Source organism: Chiloscyllium plagiosum, unplaced genomic scaffold (genome assembly GCF_037043375.1).
Source record: "Chiloscyllium plagiosum isolate Xiang-an unplaced genomic scaffold, Cpla_swu_hap1 HiC_scaffold_12, whole genome shotgun sequence".
In the NCBI taxonomy this organism is placed as follows: Eukaryota; Metazoa; Chordata; class Chondrichthyes; order Orectolobiformes; family Hemiscylliidae; genus Chiloscyllium; species Chiloscyllium plagiosum.
Window position 1 is genome coordinate 44417117 of NW_028270150.1, and position 21567 is coordinate 44438683.

The 21567-nt window shown below is 41.5% G+C and overlaps 1 protein-coding gene across 1 annotated transcript; it reads left to right on the forward strand.

Annotated features, from left to right (window-relative positions):
• The first annotated feature begins 1188 nt into the window (after positions 1-1188).
• Positions 1189-14670, forward strand: cox17 (cytochrome c oxidase copper chaperone COX17). The gene is made up of 3 exons (XM_043701003.2): positions 1189-1427; positions 12802-12912; positions 14428-14670. Exons 1-2 carry the CDS (start codon positions 1309-1311, stop codon positions 12884-12886), a joined length of 204 nt encoding a protein of 67 aa, XP_043556938.1. The 5' UTR covers positions 1189-1308; the 3' UTR covers positions 12887-12912; positions 14428-14670.
• The last annotated feature ends 6897 nt before the right edge of the window (positions 14671-21567 follow it).

The window sequence follows — 21567 nt, forward strand, 5'->3', positions numbered from 1 at the left end:
GGCATTTAAATGGTGATTGGATAGGTGTATGGACAAGAATGGAAAAGTGTAGGTTAGATGGGCTTCAGGTTGATTCCACAGGTCGACGCAACAGAGGACTGAAGGGCCTGTAATGCATTGTAATGTTCTATTTTTTCTGGTATCCTTACAATCTTTCTTGAACAAGGCCATAATATTTGCAATTGTCGAGTCTTTTTGCACTTCCCAAGTCCAAAGAAGATTGAAAGGTTACGGCCAGTGTCTCTGTAATTTCTACCCTCCCTTCACATGAAACATACTGGGTATCTTCCCACTAGTAGTTGAAGGCCCACAGAGATGGGGGGGGGAAAGCACCCAATTGGTCATGACCCTTCCTATTGTTGACAGATAGCATGGCTGCAGAAGACAATGGTATACTACCCATCATCTTCCCACACCATTTCAACCTTCCCCCTTCCCAGTGATAAAGCCCAAAGTCTTCCTAAGTATTTGGTTTTGTTTCCTCCCATCTTCGTTTGTGAAGCGTGGGCCGCAGACTTCCATTGGAAATAGTACAGTACTTCTTTATGGGCAAAGTACTACTGGTCACGATGACCCAAAAAATTGAGTAGAGACTGTGGTGCTGGAAAAGGCACAGCAAGTCAGACAGGATCTGAGGGACAGGAAAGTCGACGTTTCGGGCAGGGCCGTTCATCAGGACTAGAAAATTCTCCTCGTATAACTGCCTGGAGGATGCCTGCATATTTACGGACTGACTTACTCAACAGTCCATGTTACAATCGCCAAGCACTGCCAATAAGTATTTCCATGGGCCTCCAGCGCAAAGCTTCTAGCCTACATGTAAGAACATTACCACCAGATCATAAGGTTTCCTGAGATCTTCGTAACTAATACTAACTCAGAAACAATCCATTCTCGCAAACAGAAGAGAAACGGCGTAGGCATCATGAGGGTTTATCTTCATTTAACGACCTTATTTCCAAAAACGTGCATTAAAATGTAATTTTACTTTGACAATTAATAGAATTATTCGTCTTTAAATAATATCCATACAAGGCTGCATCGATACCCCGTGGATATTCGCGCAAGCCTAGAGCAGTGTGTTCTAGGATTTGTAGTTCGATCTCTGCCGCTTAATAGGATTGAGACTGAAGAGGAACTACAAATCCCGTGAGCCAATGCGCTTTCCCCTGTCAGTTCACATGTTCCAGACTTAGCGTGTTGCGTAGGATTGAAGATCGGGACGAGGGGTTACGCGAAGGTGAAAAATCGAAAGAAAATCAATTTAAGGCGAAAACAAACAGGCAGCTAAACGTACTTTCAGAGAAAATGTCTGAATTAACCGTGACTACATCAGTGGGGACGGTGCACGCTGGTCAGGCTGAGGGGAAGAAGCCTTTGAAACCATGCTGTGCGTGTCCTGAGACCAAGAAAGTCAGGGATGCCTGGTAATGTGAAACTTTTTCGATCTCTATTTATATCTTTATCATCGCAATCGTGACACGGACCCTAATTCGCGTACTTTCTGGGTACATGCCCGTAGGTCAGGTTTGACATCAGAGTTCATCCGCAGCTCAATAAATGGTGTTCCTACCGGTTCACTTCATGTCCCTAATAATAATTGATCCAACTAATCCTCTGTGTTAATTTACATCAATGACTGCGATGGTGTTTTTTAGAAGGGCGGAGGAAATATCCGTTTTTCTCGTGACACGCTTTGAAGTTTATCGCTGAAATGTGGACTGCTCAAGTCTGAGCATGAAGTTCCCAATTATGTTCTCATCACTTTGCAGCGAGATTACCACATTAACCAATACTTCTGCAAATTAAACGCAGTTTAATTCTGGATCTCCTTCGTTCAAGCTGATAAGCAATACTAGGGAGCAGATAAAACCTTCGCATAAACCAAATCATCCGCCGACATTTCCGCCACCTCCAAACAGACCCCACCACCAGAGATATATTTCCCTCCCCACCCCTCTCCGCTTTCCGCAAAGACCGTTCCCTCCATGACTACCTGGTCAGGTCCACGCCCCCCTATGACCCACCCTCCCATCCTGGCACTTTCCCCTGCCACCGCAGGAACTGTAAAACCTGTGCCCACACCTCCTCCCTCACCTCCATCCAAGGCCCTAAAGGAGCCTTCCACATCCATCAAAGTTTTACCTGCACATCCACTAATATCATCTATTGTATCCGTTGCTCCCGATGTGGTCTCCTCTACATTGGGGAGACTGGGCGCCTCCTAGCAGAGCGCTTTAGGGAACATCTCCGAGACACCCGCACCAATCAACCAAATCGCCCTGTGGCTCAACATTTCAACTCCCCCTCCCACTCTGCAGAGGATATGGAGGTGCTGGGCCTCCTCCACCGCCGCTCCCTCACCACCAGACGCATGGAAGAAGAACGCCTCATCTTCCGCCTCGGAACACTTCAACCCCAGGGCATCAATGTGGATTTCAACAGTTTCCTCATTTCCCCTTCCCCCACCTCATCCTAGTTTCTAACCTCCAGCAACACGATCCCCTGACTTGTCCGGACTTGTCCGACCTGCCCAGCTCCTTTTCCACCTATCCACTCCACCCTCTCCTCCCTGACCTATCACCTTCATCTCCTTCCCCACTGACCTATTGTACTCTATGCTACTCTATCCCCACCTCCACCCTCCTCTAGCTTATCTCTCCACGCTTCAGGCTCTCTGCCTTTATTCCTGATGAAGGGTTTTTGCCCGAAACGTCGATTTTGCCTGTCCTCGGATGCTGCCTGAATTGCTGTGCTCTTCCAGCACCACTGATCCAGAATCTAGGGAGCAGATGTCGAGGGCTAGGTCTAGCGAGTAAATTGGAACATTTCAATAAGTTTTAGATTAAATTACTTAAATGTGGAAACAGGCCCTTTGGCCCAACAAGTCCACACTGACCTTCCGAAGAGTAAGAGCTGAAAATGTGTTGCTGGAAAAGCGCAGCAGGTCAGGAAGCATCCAAGGAACAGGAGAATCGACATTTCAGGCATAAGCCCTTCTCGATTCTCCTGTTCCTTGGATGCTGCCTGACCTGCTGCGCTTTTCCAGCAACACATTTTCAGCTCTGATCTCCAGCATCTGCAGCCCTCACTTTCTCTTCCGAAGAGTAACCCAACCAGACCTATCCCCCTACATTTACCCCTTCACCTAACACTATGGGCAATTTAGCATAGCCAATTCACCTAACCTGCACATTTTTGGACTGTGGGAGGGATACCGGAGCACCCGGAGGAAACCCACGCAGACACGGGGAGAATGTGCAAACTCCACACAGCAGTTGCCTGAGGTGGGAATTGAACCCGGGTCTCTGGCACTGTGAGGCAGCAGTGCTAACTGCTGTGCCACCCATAAAGTTTGTCTTCCCATTACACATGCAGTCAGAGCCATGTGTTTTATTTAGGACATTGAATTTGAATTTAGAAAAATTCTTAGACAGAATGAGCGAGTAAGGTGATGGGAAGAGAGGAGAATTAGTATCTGATAAGAAAGAAAGGCTGGTCTAAAGTAAAGCTGTTAAAGTGCTAAACTGATTTAGTAGGCAAAAGTGGGGACTGCTGATGCTGGAAACCAGAGTTTAGATCAGAGTGGTGCTCTAAACTGATTTAGCGTCTTGGGAGCCAAAGTCCATGATGTTTTATTGGGGTTCGGGAGTGCTCTTGGATGGTCAGGGTGAGAACGGGAGACAAAACAGCCTGACCGTCGGTGAATTCTTTTGTAAGGATGTGTGTCTCGGAATCTAAATTCAGTAGAAAGGACTGATGTGATTACAACTAAAGGATTTTTTCCCCTGCTATCAGCAGTCATTTCTAGGGCCTTTCCTGGTGATGTCCTTTTGGAAGGCAGTGGCATTGTGATAATGTAATTGACCTAAGAATGCAGACCCCCAGGCTGATCTGGGTTATATGGGTTCCACCCCTACATTGTCAACAGTGAGATTTGAATTCAATTTTTAAAAAAATTCTAGAATAAAAAGCTATCCTAATGGCAGCTATGTGACTAGTGTAGTTTGTCACAAAAACACATCAAATTCACAATTGTCATTTTGGAAAAGAAATCTGCCATTCTTATCTGGTCTGCTGACATGGAACTCTACAACCATAGTAATGTGGTTGAGTTATGACTGCCATGGGCTAGCAAACAAAGCTGTCACCCCATGAGCAAATAGCATTAAATGCTGTCGTTATGTAGGGCTTCTATTGAGTACTTTGAAGGTATAGAAAAGTTTGTCTCACAGTTAGCACTACTATGTACGTAGAAGATTTCTAAAGCAGGATTTAAAAATATTCCTGAGGGAGGAAATGTTTGTACCTGCAATAGAGTATGCAATATCAAAAACAGTTTGGTGGAGCAATTCAGCAATTTTGGCAGCAGAGTAAAGTTCTGAGTCCAGAAGAAGGGTCACTGTGCTCAAAATGTTAACTTTGCTTTGTCTCCATAGCTGCTGCCAAACCCGCTGAGTTTCTCCAGAAATTTCTGTTTTTGTTTCAGACCTTCAGCATCCCAAGTGCTTTGTTTTATTACAGCATATGCAGTAATTCAGAAGCAAGGTGCATATGGTTCTGAAGGAAACAATCTCACTAATTAGACAATGAGCAATGATTCATCCATAGTGTGCTGGTCCAAGTCATAGAGCTGTATAGCATGGAAACGGACTCTTCGGTCCAATTCATCCATGCTGACCAGATAGCCTAAATTAATGTAGTCCCATTTGCCAGCATTTGGCCCATATCCCTTTAAACCCCTCCTATTCATGTTCACATTCAGATGCCTTTTGATGGAATTAGAAATAAGCTACATTTTGCTCTTCCTTTACACTTGCTCCAATACACTTTATTTTACTAAAAATTTAAACAGCAACAACTTTGTTGCAAAGCACAGAGCCTTCAATTTGCCTTCCCAAGTGGCTGCATCCTGAACTTAATCTGGAAGATAGGAGTTGATTACTACAATAGCTTTAATGTAATGAATATTCATGGCATCCAAATATACTACAAGTGAGAACCCACCATGTGATAATGTAAGGCCAGAACCACCACCATGCCATTGACTTGAATCTTTGCATTTCAACCCAATTTAGTGTGTTTACAGCTTTGGTCTCCATATTTAGGGAAGGATTTTCTTGTATGGGGCAGGGGAAGAGTATGGTGTAAGTTCACTAGATGAAGGGTATGATCTATAATGAGAGGCTAAATAAATTGAAGTTTCCAAGGTAAGGATTGATCTCCTTGAACCATACTTGATTTTGAAGGTTCTTGATAGGGTAGACACTGAGGCTAACGAGCCTACAAATGGGCATAGTCTCAGGATACGAAATTTCTCATTTAGGATGAGATGAAGAGAAATTTATTAATGAATATCCAAGAGGATTATGGATGGCCCATCATTGAGTATATTTAAGGCTGGGATAGGCAGACTCTCAGTGAGAAATGTGTAAGGTCTGAGCAGGTAGGGAAAGAGTTGTGTGACAAAGGCTCAGCTAGCATGACTTTGACCAGATAAGAACTTGCAGTAAATAATGAGGTGCTGGAAGCAAAATTAGTGGGTTAACAAGTTGAAAAACATCCATTATGTAATGCCAGTTAACAAGGTTAAGCACATCCATTGTATAATGCCAGATGGCTTAATCTTTACTGTTGATGTTCGCTGATTGTAGTGGTCACCCAATCAGTATAGATGTTGCCTTATTTGGATGCTGTTCCCTGTAAGAATCTGCTGTTCGAGAGAAAACAGAGAACTCATGTCTCTGTGCAAATGGGCGATCGTTCTCTGTCCCTTCAGGGCCTGGAATAAAGATGAAGGAGGTAAATCCGTACTGTGTTTCTGAGTATTTGCTTTGACTGATACGGGGCAGGGAAACAGGACGACAATAATGGCAAACCAGGTAGGAGTCCAAACGAATAGTTATGATTAGACGATGTCAGCGATCGCCCGGAACACCAGTACCTTGAGACGGACAGGCCCACAAGATAATATTTTAAACCTTGGCCCCTCTCAATACTCCTGTGTGTTGGAAATGGTTCCCTCGTTCAATCGCTCTCTATTCTACGGACTCCTCGAATGGTAATTAGTTCAGTTGTGCAACACAGTTTCATAAAAGCATTGACAAACAGAGGTTAGAGTCCCCTGGGTTTTGACTGGATTTTGGGTCCCAGTGAGAAGTAAAATGAGAAAGAGGTTAAAATCCCCTAGGATGAAACTTGAGGCTCTGTGAGTCTTTGTTCTGGGGAAAGAGAGAGTGGCTTGGACTGTGGCGCTGTGTGCTCCGCTGCAAGGTGTTTTTTTTTGTGTGGGTGTGATTTTGTCATGAGGGTACGGTTGGTCTTTCCTTTGCGGCCTCTTCCGGTAGTGGGGTGGCGTTCCTTAGTCCAGTTTCCACCAAGATGTGGATGTTTCAGTGATCTTTTTGTATGCGTGTGCCAGGTGCTGTGGGTTCGCAGAACTTTGGGAATTTTGGACCAATGCTTGTGTATTTGTTTCTGTGCCATGGTAATTGATTCGGAGTCTGTGGACCTGATTTATTTTTGTCTGACTCTTGGGGCCACCTCCTCCATATTTTTGACTCCTCATTTTCTGTTTCATGAATCAACACCCCCGAGTGAACTGAGGGGGGTGGGTCTCAAATGTGCGCGTCTTACCCCCATATTAAAATGAAAAGATTTCTGACCAGAGGCTCTTTGAAAAAAAGAGAAATACTGAAATTAAGGTTGTACTAATACTTGGGTCAGAAAAGGAAGTTTCAATCTAAACTGTGCCATGCTGAGAGTGTTTGATATTTAAATATTTTGGTTTGTTAAAATCCTGGTTCAGAAAATTCTTTTAAGTAACTGGTTTATTTTGTTTGAATTAGGATCTCAATTCATTGTGTTGTGTGGGCTGTGAAATGGGGCAGATTTTGTTTTTACATTGAAATTGTACAACATTATGTCCTTTTTAAAATTATCATACTTATAACCTTAAAACAAATTGATTGAGTGCCCTGAGCCCCTGTTTTGTTTGAAATTCTACAATGCCTGTTTTAAAAAACAGTTTGGTCAGTGGTCGTGCTTTAAATTTAGTGTTTTGTAATTCATTCTTGGACACAGTTATATTATGCACATGTATGTTTTAGCAATACAAAAATGTAGGTGGGGTTACCATGAAAGACTGTCCTTCTCAAGTTCTGCCCTTGTCTGAGGTGTTATGATCCTCAGGTTAAATCACCACCAGTTGTCTCTAATGAGAGATCAGGACTATGGCGACATTACTTTATTGCTGATACGGTCAGTGTTTATTGCTCATCCTTAATTGTCCAACAGTTTGTGATGATGTGATGTGTTCTTGAAAAGCTGTAATCTGTATGATGGAAATGTCCCCACAATTCTGTTAAAGGGATTTGATTCAGTAACGGTGAAGGAGCATTTTATATTTACAAGTTATGATGATGTGTCACTTGGAGATAGTGGTGCTCCTGTGTACCTGATGCCGTTGTTGTCCTCCTTTCTAGGTTTGGGAGTTGCTGCAGTGCATTTTATAGATGGTGTCTACTGGAGCCAACATGTTTGATTGTTGAGCTTGTGATCGTTTGTTTAAAACGGTGGATTTGCTGCCAAACAAATGGGTTACTTTTGAGACGTTAAGGGGTTAATTTGTTCTGCTGGCCTGCAAGGAATTGGATATTCCGTTGGGTGGTATGTCTTTGTCTTGCAGATAGAATGTAAAAACAATTACATTACCATTTCCTATCATTCAGAAGCAAATTTACATTGTCATTATCTCCTATTCAGTATCAATAATATTGTGATTAAAATTGTGAACACATCCTGTAGTTTATAAAAAAAGATTCACAGCATATCTGGCCAATAAGGAACAATGTATATTACATTGTTTTTGGAAATGATGTGATCACTACATTGTGTCTTGAGTGGCATGTGACTGTGGGGGAATGGTTGGGGGTAGTATTTTGGGTGTTACTGACTATTGTAATGTGAAACACCTGTACTATATAAAGGAAGAACCGATCTTTTCATTCCGGGAGATCTTTGACATGGCTCTGCAAGCCCTGTGAAATGTGTTAAGGGTTCCTCCAGAAAGCTTGTACTTAATAAAAGTTTGGTTGTTCACAGAAGTTGGCGTGTTGCAGTTGCATCAAGTGTATCTGGATCTTGAGAAAAAGAATTGTTCTGGATGTCACAAAGCTTTTTGAGTGTTGTTGGAGCTGCATCATCCAATTAAGTGGAAAGTAGAGTCATAGAGATGTACAGCATGGAAACGGACCCTTCGATCCAACCCGTCCATGCCGGCCAGATATCCCAACCCAATCTAGTCCTACCTGCAGGCACCTGGCCCATATCCCTCCAAATCCTTCCTATTCATATACCCATCCAAATGCCTCTTAAATGTTACAATTGTACCAGCCTCCACCACATCCTCTGGCAGTTCATTCCATATACGTACCACCCTCTGCATGAAAAGGTTGCCCCTTAGGTCTCTTTTATATCTTTCCCCTCTCACCCTAAACCTATGCCCTCTAGTTCTGGACTCCCCAACCCCAGTGAAAAGACTTTGCCTATTTATCCTATCCATGCCCCTCATAATTTTGTAAACCTCTATAAGGTCACCCCCCCAGCCTGTTCAGCCTCTCCCTGTAGCTCAGATCCTCCAACCCTGGCAAGGTCCTTGTAAATCTTTTCTGAACCTATTCAAGTTTCACAACATCTTTCCAATAGGAAGGAGACCAGAATTGCATGCAATATTCCAACAGCGGCCTAACCAATGTCCTGTACAGCCGCAACATGACCTCCCAACTCCTGTACTCAATACTCTGACCAATAAAGGGAAGCATGCCAAACGCCTTCTTCACTAACCAATCTATCTGCGACTCCACTTTCAAGGAGCTATGAACCTGCACTCCAAGCACACTCCCTAGCACCTTACCATTAAGTGTATAAGTCCTGCTAAGGTTTGCTTTCCCAAAATGCAGCATCCCGCATTTATCTGAATTAAACTCCATCTGCCACTTCACAGCCCATTGGCCCATCTGGTCAAGATCCTGTTGTAATCTGAGGTAACTGTCTTCGCTGTTCACTACACCTCCAATTTTGGTGTCATCTGCAAACTTACTAACTGTAACTCTTATGCTCGCATCCAAATCATTTATGTAAGTGACAAAAGGTAGAGGTGAAAATGTGTTGCTGGAAAAGCGCAGCAGGTCAGGCAGCATCCAAGGAGCAGGAGAATCAACGTTCCGGGCATGAGCCCTTCTTCAGGCTCATGCCCGGAACGTCGATTCTCCTGCTCCTTGGATGCTGCCTGACCTGCTGCGCTTTTCCAGCAACACATTTTCAGCTCTGATCTCCAGCATCTGCAGTCCTCACTTTCTCCACAAAAAGTAGAAGGCCCAGCAACGATCCTTGTGGAACTCCACTGGTCACAGGCCTCCAGTCTGAAAAACAACCCTCCACCATCACCCTCTGTCTTCTACCTTTGAGCCAGTTCTGTATCCAAATGGCTAGTTCTCCCTGTATTCCATGAGATCTAACCTTGCTAATGAGTCACCCATGGGGATTCTTGTTGAATGCCTTACTGAAATCCATATAGATCACATCTACTGCTCTGCCCTCATCAATCTTCTTTGTTACTTCATCAAAAAACTCAATCAAGTTTGTGAGACATGATTTCCCACGCACAAAGCCATGTTGACTATCCCGAATCAATCCTTGCCTTTCCAAATATATGTACATCCTGTCCCTCAGGATTCCCTCCAACAACTTGCCCACCACTGAGGTCAGGCTCACTGGTCTATAGTTCCCTGGCTTGTCCTTACCACCCTTCTTAAAAGATTAGTCTGACTTCTAGATGGTTGTCAGACTTACAGCAGTCAAAACATTATTCATAAACTGCAGAATTCTATGTCTCTAACCTGCTCATATAACCACAGTGTTGTACCTCTGGATTGTACCCTCAGCAGTGATATTGTGGCAGTGACATTTGATGGTTAAGCCATTAAATGTGAAGAGGAGATGGTTAAACTCACTATTTGTAAATGGTTACTGTCTTAAACATGTGTGTTGCAAATATTACTTCTCACTTATGAACCTAATCCTAAATGTATCCACCTATTATTGCAGTGCATTTTCTGAGACGTTGCGAATGAATCGATTGTGCAACCATCAGCAAATATCTTCATTTCTTCTGCCCTATGGAGGAAGTATCAAAGCAGCTGAAGGTAGTTTGCCCTAGGCTGATGTTCTAATTAATTCTTGATTCTGAGATGATTTGGCTCCAACAATCAGAATTATCTTCCATTTGAGCTAGCTGTGATTCCAGTCGGTGAGAAGTCTTTTCCCTGATTCCCATTAATTTCAATATTCATTAATGTCAAACTCCGTCAAATGCTGTCTGTCATCAAGAACAGTTACTCTTGCCTCACCTCTGAAATTTAGCTCTCTTGTCCTTGTTTGAATCTAAGCTGTATTGAGGTCTAAAGCTAAGTGACACTAGTGGAACCTTTGTTGAGATTGGTGAGGAAGTTAATAATAACTGTCACTTGATAGTGTTATGTTCTTTTTTTCTTGAGATTCTTGCTCACTTGATGCAACTGCAACATGCCAACTTCTGTGAACAAGCAAAATTTTATTAAGTACAGTACAATACAAGCTTTGGAGAAACCGTAAACACTCTTCGTCATGCTTGCAAAGCGTGTCCAGGAAAGCTCTCTGAACAAAGGAAATAGTCCTTCCTTTATACAAAATCTTTACATCACAGTCAATAATGCTGTCAAGACAAACCCTGCCCCCCTCCCCCACAGTCACTCCCTCACAGTCACATGCCACTCACGACACAATGCAGTGACCTGACCATCTCCAGAAACAATATAATGTAAATCATCCCTTCATGGTCAAATCTGTTGCAAATCATTTTTTTTAACTACAGGGGGTAGTCAAATTCCAACTATAATGTTCTTATTGATTTCTGAATGGGGATGAAAATGTAAATAATAGGAGGTGACAATGTAAATGGCTTTTGAATAACTAGGAAATGCCATGAAAATGGCTCTGAATAATAGGAGAAGATAATGTAAATTTCTTACAATCTCTTTGTAAGACAGAGGCATCCCACCCTAGCCTCGGGACATCCAGTTTGCTGCAGGTCAACAGAACAAGTTAACTCTTTAATATGACAATAGCATTATTTATAACACCTTGCACATGATTAATAGAAGACTCGAGTAGTCAATTGATCAGATTAGATATGTTCAGCTTTTTGTGAACTGGATATATCTGGGCATTTTTCCAACATTTGTATTTTGGTTTATCACTATTAGAATATTTATATTTTCTAATTATCAATAAAACAGATCACCATCCTAGAAGTATTACAATGTGGAAACAGGCCATTTGGCCCAACAAGTCTATACTGACCCTCCAAAGAGTAACCCACCCAGATCCATTTCCCTACATTTACCGCCTGACTAATGTACCTAACCTACACAGCCCTGAACACTATGGGCAATTTAGCATTGCTAATTCACCTAACCTGCACATCTTCGGATTGTGGAGGAAACCAGAGCACCCGGAGGAAACCTTCACAGACACTGGGAGAATGTGCAAACTCCATACAGACAGTCGCCCGAGGCTAGAATCGAACCTGCATCCCTGGCACTGAGAGGCAGCATTGCTAACCACTGAGCCACTGTGCTGCCCTAACTTCAGTTTTTTTTTGTTCACCATCAAGGCTCCTTGTATATGGAAATTGTTTGGAACTCTAATTGCCACTGAATTCAAAATACAAAAGCTAATCAAGAGCCATTCTAGAACCTCAGTTCTACAAAACAGTGTGAAAATGTGCCATCATAAATTATATGAATTTATATATAATGTCTTATGGAAAATTCTTTTTCTCTTCGTTAACAGTTATGCATATCTTCTTCCTCCCTTAGAATGGTCTATTACTTATTATCATGATTTTGCCTCTAACTAATTTCTGTTGCCTGGGGCATATTCATAAAGACTAATATGCCCTGATGTCACCAAAGTAAATTTTGCCCAAAATGAAACCTGAAGTCCAAATTTTCTGCATTATAATCTGTACATCTTGTTTTATGTCTGGAGGAACCCTTGAAGAGTACAGTGGTTGTTCTTAATTAGGTGCTTTGATTCTGCTTTTATTGTCCTGGTTAAGTTTCAGTGTTTAAAATCTTGAAATTGAATTACTGTACAGTGTTATAGTTAGATCTATTAAGACATTTTTAGCAAACCCTCCCAAAAAGAAGCCGAAATGGAGACTGAATTCATGGATTGTTGCATTATGCTTCTATATTCAGCATTTAAGTAATGCCTTCCAGTTCCAGAAAGACTAAATCCAGAAATATTTGTTGTCAAGGGCAGTTGTATGAAATAATTTCTCAGGAACAAAATTTAATTTTTAAAAATCTTGATTCAATTCAAAAATACAGATCTATCAAAAGCATAAGTGCTAGTTTTGGAATCTGAAAAGTGAGTACTGTTTATCAACTTTGAATGTTTGGTATTAAAAGCAGTGGTGGGTCTTTTTAGCTCAGTTGGCTGGATGGCTGGTTTGCAATGCAGAGTGATGCCAATAGCATGAGTTCAATTCCTGCACTGGCTGAGATTACTAGGAATGAATTTCTTTCTCAACCTCTCAGGTTAAACCACCACCAGCCATTTCTCTCTAATGAGAAAGCAGCTCTATAGTCTGCTAAGACTGGCAACTTCTTACTTTTAGTAAAAACAGTAAGTAGATTGGTTCAAATTATTAAAACACAAAATGAACAATCTACTTAACACTAATTCTCTTTGCAGTATAATTGAGAAAGGAGAGGAGAACTGCAAAGATCTGATTGAAGCTCATAAAGAGTGTATGAGAGCCTTGGGATTTAAGATTTAACAAGGCACTGTCTTTGGAACTGTGTGGTGAGTATTAATTCTTTAGAACCTTTTTACTAAGTTTTACTTTTCTAAACTGTGTAATTTAGAGTGACTTCTATAAACATTTAATAAATATTGTTTGAGGGTTTGAGCAATTGTGTTGAATTGCCCCCTCCCCCGCCATCCCCCAAAATTGATGTAGGAATCTCTTGGGATGACTGCCTGATTGGGTACTAGTCAACTATTAAATAGGCATCATCGAGTCATAGAGAATTCCACCTGCTTTCTGTTTTATTATGATTGCAATATTTCATTGAACTTTTGGTATTAAAATTGAATTCATGCCTACTAGTATTAAGAGGAATATCAGTCTTAATTTGTTTGTAAAGTTGCTTGGCTTGAATATACTTTCTGAAGTAACGAAGCACTTTGGGGTTTCCTGATCTCATTTTGTAATCCCATTCTACACCATTAGTACAAGGAGGGAGAGAAAAGGAACTGTCAAAAGTGTAAGATAGTGGACAATGGCGAAACTTGCTATTAAGTTTTGGTTTAATGTGCCATTAACCTTTATGAAATTATACAAGTTTAATTTGATGAGTCAAAATATTCAATAAAGATCAATTCTTGCTATTTTAATATTTAAATACCATTCACCTTTTCATGAAGTTTCCTTTTGATGATTGATTGTTAATGATCTGTCTTAGTTACAGATCTCACAAGTGACAGTTATTCTCTCTAGGTTATTTTATATTTTTTAAAAAACTGTCTGTTTGACCTTTAATGTCACAGAGATATATAACAATAAGAAAAGTAAGCTTGATCTTTTAGAATCGTGGCAATTCTTTGCAATAAGAGCAGTAATTGCTTTTCAACCCTCTGAATGCTGTCTACAACCATTATATGTTGATTTTTGGAGACCAAGCCAGGGCCTTATTTATCATTTGAGCATGCTAACAGTTTTCCAATTTGGCCCTAAGTTTTTAAAAATACATTACACCTTTAATATTTGTGAATCTACCATTACCTGCATTAATTTACTTAAATAAATCCAGAAAAGGCAGAGAAATGCCCAATTGCTGTTGGAACCTATTTGATTTAATGGAATAATTGTTTTCAGCAGTCCTCACCAATTCTTTTTCCCAATACAACTCCATTGCAAAGCTTAAACTGTCATGACCCCTCAGTAAGAACTGAGACAGCAGGATCTATGAGAATAGGAGAACAACAGTAGTCGGTCACTTGGAACTGCCCGGTGAGCGTTGCTGACTGAGAGCTTGTAACCCCACGTGAAATCCCACCTACAGTTTTGGAAGCTCTGGTCCTACCAACCCTGATCCAATATTCAGCCATTGATCCTTGAAAGGATAAACATAGTAGCCTGATTGTACTTTAGTGAAAATAGGTGAAACCAGGTGCTGTGATAGTACATTGACATGACAGGTTTAAATTGAGTTCCATACCTGCATGGATTTTGGGATAATTTGTTCTAAATATGAGGTTTTTTTTATTTAACCACACTGCAGATGCTTTAAAATTATTTATTTCTGTACTACACAGGTTTTGTCTTGGATTAAATTAAAGTGTGCTGTGCTGCCTGAAATTGAATGAAGATGTATGGGGATATGTTGCTACAGAAAATAACTGTCACAACAAAAGCTGGAACTAATACTTGTCTTCAGTGAATATATCAAAACTTAGTCAAATGACCAATATCATTTCTGCCTTTTTTTGTTCCACAGTTATATAAAATCGATACTTAAATTTGTAAGATTTATCCTTCAATAAAACTTTGAAAATACACTTTGATCCTATTTCACTTTGTATAGGATTGGCAAAACAGCCATTCACTATTGTACTGTGTTTTCATTATCTTGGATTACAAAGTTCAGCTGTACAAATTTTATCTGTATGTTATAGTACAGAAACTGTTGCGGATAGTTAATAAATTAGATATTTATACTGCAGGAGAGAAATTTCCATGTGTTTGCTATATTATTAAGAAAATACTAATAGCTTCTGATATCCTTTGCATTAGTTCCAGACTTCAAACCTTTCTTCCTTTAAAGTCTATATCATTGCCGTGGATTCGGCCTTCTATTCCATTATTTGCCCACCAGATGGTGAACTTTTTAATAGAATAAAGCAAGCTATGAATTTAATGGTTTTACTTTTCTTTGAAAATGCAATGGTGGAAACTATCTAGCTTATTTTATGTTCACCTATCCTCCAGTACAATTGCAAAGTTAATAAGAGCTAATTTTGTAAAAGAAGAAAGTAAGGACTGCAGATGCTGGAGATCAGAGTCGAAAAGTGGGGTGCTGGAAAAGCGCAGTTGGTCAGACAGCATCCAAGGAGCAGGAGATCGCGTTTCAAGCAAGAGCTCTTTGTCAGGAATGATGACTAGCTCATGCTTGAAACGTCGACTCTCCTGCTCTTTGGATACAACATTAGATTCTTAAGGTTCTTACACATTTGATGCGACTGCAGCATGCCAACTTCTGTGAACAGCCAAAATTTATTAAGCAAGTACAAACTGTGGTGGAACCTTTAATACTCTTCACAATGTTTGCGAAGCCATGTCAAGGGATCTCTCTGAACAAAACAAAACAGTCCTTCCTTTAGAGTACAAGAGTTTCACATTACAATCAGTAACACCCACAAGACTACCCCAAGCCATCCCCCCAACAGTCACATGCCACTCAAGATAATATAATGTTCACATAATTTCCAGAAACAATCTAATGTTTGTGAATCGTTTTTTTTTAACTGCAGGGAGTAATCAGAATTTTAGTTGTAATGTTTTAGATTAGATTACATTACAGTGTGGAAACAGGCCCTTCGGCCCAACAAGTCCACACCGACCTGCCGAAGCGCAACCCACCCATACCCCTACATTTACCCCTTAACTAACACTACGGGCAATTTAGCATGGCCAATTCACCTGACCTGCACATCTTTGGACTGTGGGAGGAAACCGGAGCACCCGGAGGAAACCCACACAGACACGGGGAGAACGTGCAAACTCCACACAGACAGTCGCCTGAGGCGGGAATTGAACCCAGGTCTCCGGCGCTGTGAGGCAGCAGTGCTAACCACTATGCCACCGTGCTGCCCAACTTCTTATTGATTTCTGAACAGGGGATGATAATGTAATTCTTTTACTCTGAATAACTAGGAAATGGCCATGCAATAGCTCTAATGGCAAAGGATCAGAATGTAAATTCCTTATATTCTACCTATAAGGCAAAGACATACCACCCTAGTCTCGGGGCATCCAATTTCCTGCAGGTCAGCAAAGCAAATTAACCCTTTAATATCTTATTCCCTCCTTTTATTATTCCATGATAACCACCTAGATGGGGATGAAAAGGCACTACTGGCTTATTCATAAGAATCTTACAGCCAGTACTTAAGCAAGTTACTGACACACAACATACAATGATTATAACAACAAAAATCTCTAGTGCATGTAGTAGATAGGATCCTCCCACATGGAAAAAAAAGTTCATCAGTAAAGTTCTTAAATCCACAGTCTTTAGTGAACACTCCACCCCCTCCAAGCTGAGTGGAAATGAGCCAGTTATCCAAAATCTCATCAGTAAAGTCCAATCTGAAAACAAAGTCCAGTCTGTCCTTGCACATCATTCCATAGAAATTTGAATTTTTGGATAAGGACAGTTAAATACTTAACAAAACTAATGAGAGTTCTATCCTTGCGGAGATGCTTCAGATGGAGGATACCAGCACATCTGAGCATGCAGTGCGGAAGCTGCAACTGCAGCAGCAGGCTATGTGAATGCAGCATTCTTAGCTTCTGCTCCCACTCTGCTGTCAAATGTAAACAAAGCTAACTGCTGTTTTGATGTTAGCTTCAGTGGGCTTTCATATACCTTAAATGATCGAAAGAGAAGGTAAAGCTCACGTGATTTAATGTACATTGGAAGGCCACTGACAAAAAATGAAAAAAACCTCATCTTCACCTTTTTTAGCTTCTTTGCTTTTCGTGGTCATGACTGGGAAGCTGATTGAATCTGTTGGAAAAGGCTGTGGAGGGGTGGGTGGTTTACCTGTGAATGGAGAAACTCTAGAGAAGATGTTTCACTATTTATGTCATAGAGATGTACAGCACGGAAACAAATCCTTTGGTCCAACTCGTCATGCCAATCAGATATCCTAACGCAATCTAATCCCACCTGCCAGCACCTGGCCCATAACCCTCCAAACCCTTCCTTTTCATATACCTATCCAGGTGCCTTTTAAATGTTGCAATTGTACTAGCCTTCACCACTTCTTCTAGCAGCTCATTCCATGTACATACCACCCTCTGCGTGAACAGGTTACCTCTTAGGTCTCTTTTATATCTTTTCCCTCTCACCCTAAACCAATGCCCTCTAATTCTGGACTCCCCCACCCCAGGGAAAAGACTAGGTCTATTTATCCTATCCATGCCCCTCATAGTTGTATAAACATCTATAAGGCCATTCCTCAGCCTCTGACACTCCAGGGAAAACAGCCCCAGCCTATTCAACCTCTCCCTATAGCTCAAAGCCTCCAGACCTGGCAACATCCTTGTAAATCGTTTCTGAATTCTTTCACGTGTCACAACATCCTTCCAATAGGAAGGAGACCAGAATTGCATGTAATATTCCAAAAGTGGCCTAACCAACATGACCTCCCAGAATTTTAATTGTAATGTTTTAGATTAGATTACATTACAGTGTGGAAACAGGCCCTTCGGCCCAACAAGTCCACACCGACCTGCCGAAGCGCAACCCACCCATACCCCTACTCAATACAATGATGAATAAAGGAAAGCATACCAAACGTCTTCTTCACTATCCTATCTACCTGCAACTCCATTTTCAAGGAGCTATGAACCTTCACTCCAAGATCTCTTTGTTCAGCAACATTCCCCAGGACCTTACCATTAAGTGTATAAGTCCTGCTCAGATTTGCTTTCCCAAAATGCAGCACCTCATATTTATCTAAATTAAACTCCGTCTGCCACACCTCAGCCCATTGGCCCATCTGATCAAGATCCTGTTGTAATCTGAGGTAACCTCCTTTGCTGTCCAATTTTGGTGTCATCTGCAAACTTACTAATTATACCTCTCACATCCAAATCTTTTATATAAATGACGAAAAGTAGTGGACCCAACAGCGATCCTTGTGGCACTCCACTGATCACAGGCCTCCAGTCTGAGAAACAACACACCGCCACCATCCTCTTTCTTCTACTTTTGAGCCAGTTCTACATCCAAAAGGCTAGATCTCCCTGTATTCCATGAGATCTAAATTTGCTTATCAATCTCTCATGGAGATCCTTGTCGAACACCTTACTGAAGTCCATACAGATAACGTGTACTGCTCTGCCCTCATCAATCTTCTTTGTTACTTGTTGAAAAAACTCAATCAGGTTCGTAAGACATGATTTCCCACGCACAAAGCCATGTTGACTATCCCTAATCAGTCCTTACCTTTCCGAATACATGTAAATCCTGTCCCTCAGAATTCCCTCCAACAACTTGCCCACCTCCAGTCTACTTTCAGGCCCACCAGTCTATAGTTCCCTGGCCTTTCTTGTCCTTACCACCTTTCTTAAGTAGTGGCACCATGTTAGCCAACCCCTAGTCTTCTGGCACCTCACCTGTGACTATCGATGATACAAGTACCTCTGCAAGGGGCCCAGAAATCACTTCCCTAGCTTTCCACAGAGATCTAGGGCACACCTGATCAGATCCCGGAGACTTATCCACTTTTATGCATTTCAAGACAGCCAGCACTTCCTCCTCTATAATATGGACATTTTTCAAGATGTCACCATCTATTTCCCTACATTCTGTATCTTCCATGTCCTTTTCCACAGTAAATACTGATGCAAAATACTCATTTAGCATCTGCCCCATCTGCTGCAGCTCCACACAAAGGCTGCCTTGCTGATCTTTGAGGGGCCCTATTTTCTCCCTAGTTAACCTTGTGTCCTTAATGTATTTGTAAAAACCCTTTGGATTCTCCTTAACTCTATTTCCAAAGCTACCTCATGTTCCCTTTTTGCCCTCCTGAGTTCCCTCTTAAGTATACCCTTACTGCCTTTATACTCTTCCAATGATTCGCTCAATATTTCCTGTCTATACCTGACATAAGCTTCCTTCTTTCTCTTAACCAAACCCTCAATTTCTTTAGTCATCCACCATTCCCTATACCTACCAGCCTTTCCTCTCACCCTAACAGGAATATACTGTCTCTGGACTCTCGTTATCTCATTTCTGAAGGCTTCCCATTTTCCAGCCATCCCTTTACCTGCGAACATCTGCCCCCAATCTGAAAGTTTTTGCCTAATACCGTCAAAAATAGCCTTTCTCCAATTTAGAACTTCAACTTTTCTATCTGGTCTATCATTTTCCATCATTATTTTAAAACTAATAGAATTATGGTCTCTGGTCCCAAAGTGCTCCCCCACTGACACCTCAGTCACCTGCCCTGCCTTATTTCCCAAGAATAGGTCAAGCTTTGCACCTTCTCTAGTTGGTACATCCACATACTGAATCAGAAAATTTTCTTTTCCGCACTTAACAAATTCCTCTCCGTCTAAACCCTTAACACTATGGCAGTCCCAATCTACGTTTGGTAAGTTAAAATCTCCTACCATAACCACCCTAGTATAGATAACTGAGACTTCCCTACAAATTTGTTTCTCAATTTCCTGCTGACTTTTAGGAGGTCTATAATATAATTCCAATAAAGTGATCATCCCTTTCTTATTTCTCAGTTCCATCCAAATAACTTCCCTGAATGTATTTCCAGGAATATCCTCCCTCAGTATAGCTGTAATGCTATCCTTTATCAAAAGTGGCACACATCCTCCTCTTTTGCCTCCCTTTCTGTCCTTCCTGTAACATTTGTATCCTGAAACATTAAGCTGTCAGTCTTGTTCATGAGCCATTTTCTGTAATTGCTATGATATCCCAGTCCCATGTTCCTAACGATGCCCTGAGTTCATCATCCTTCCCCATTAGGCTCTTGCATTGAAATAAATGCAGTTTAATTTATCAGTCCTACCTTGTTCTTTGCTTTGTCCCTGACTGTTTGACTTGCTTCTTTTCTCAACTGTACCAGTTTCAGATTGGTCTCTCTTCTCACTTTCTCTCTGGGTCCCCCTCCTTTACTTGTTTAAATCCACCCGAGCAGCTGTAGCAAATCTCCCTGCCAGTGTATTAGTCCCCTTCCAATTCAGGTGCAATCTGTCCTTGTACAGGTCACTCCTATCCCAGAAGACATTCCAATGATCCAAAAATGTGAATCCTTTTCCCATACACCAGCTCCTCAGCCATGCATTCATCTGCTCTATCCTCCTATTCCTAGCCTCACTAGCTCGTAGCACCGAGAGTAATCCAGATATTCTTCAGGACCTCCTTTTTAAATTCCTGCCTAACTCTCTATATTCCCCCTTCAGAATCTCATCCTTTTCCCTTCCTATCTCATTGGTTCCAATGTGTATAATGACCTCCTGTTGGGCTCTCTCCCCTTTGAGAACATTCTGCACCCTCTCTGAGACATCCTTGATCCTGGCACCAGGGATGCAATGTGCCATTCTGATTTTTCACTGCTAGCCACAGAAACGTCTGTCTGTACCTCTGACTAGAGAGTCCCCTAACACAATCGATCTCTTGGATCCTGACATACCCCTCATTGCATTAGAACCAGTCTCGATACCTGAAACTTGGCTGTTCATGCTCCATTCCCCTGAAAATTCATCACCCTCTACATTTTGCAAAGCAGCATACTTGTTTGAAATGGAGATAGCCACAGAAGACTCCTGGGCAAAAGTGAGGACTACAGATACTGGAAACCAGAGTCTAGATTAGAGTGGCGCTGGAAAAGCACAGCAGGTTGGGCAGCATCCAAGGAGCAGGAAAATCAACGTTTCGGGCAAAAGCCCTTCATCAGGAATGGAGGACACAGAAGACTGCTGTACTACCTGCCTACCTCTCTTACCTTTCCTGGAGTTAACCCATCTATGTGATTGTATCTGCGACTTTTCTTCCCTCCTATATAATTGCCATCCATCACACCCCTTCACTCTTGTAAATTCCTCATTGCCACTAACTGTCGTTCCAAATGATCCATTCGATCTGATGGGATTCACAACCAATGGCATTTATTGCAGATATAATCCTCAATATCACGTAAATTCTCCCTAAATTCCCACATCCAACAAGCAGAACATATCACTCTGCTAAGGACCATTTTTGCTTCTTCCAATCTACAGACCCAGAATATAGCACCATCTTATTTCTCTACAAAGCACTGCTGAGGCTTCTTTCTTTAAGTTTAATCAAGAGACATATCTCAATTAAACATATAATCAAGAAAGAACCTGCTCTACTCACCACTGCAGACTTACAGCGAGACCACACTTAAAACTATTTACTTATCTGTTTCTGTGCTGTGACCTCTCCCAAACAGGTTCCTCCAAGATCAGTTGTGAAATTCACTGTTTATTCATTTTCCTAGATGTACTCCAATGTTCAGCATTAAATAAGTTCAACAGCAAAGGCAGTAACTACGCGGGTTCACTTCTGTGTCAATTAGCAGTGTGGGCTTCTTTCTCTCTGTATCTATCTCTATCTTTATCTCTATCTCTCTTGCACTGCCTGACCATGTGCTGCCTTTGTTCCTCTGTTCCTCTCCCTTTTA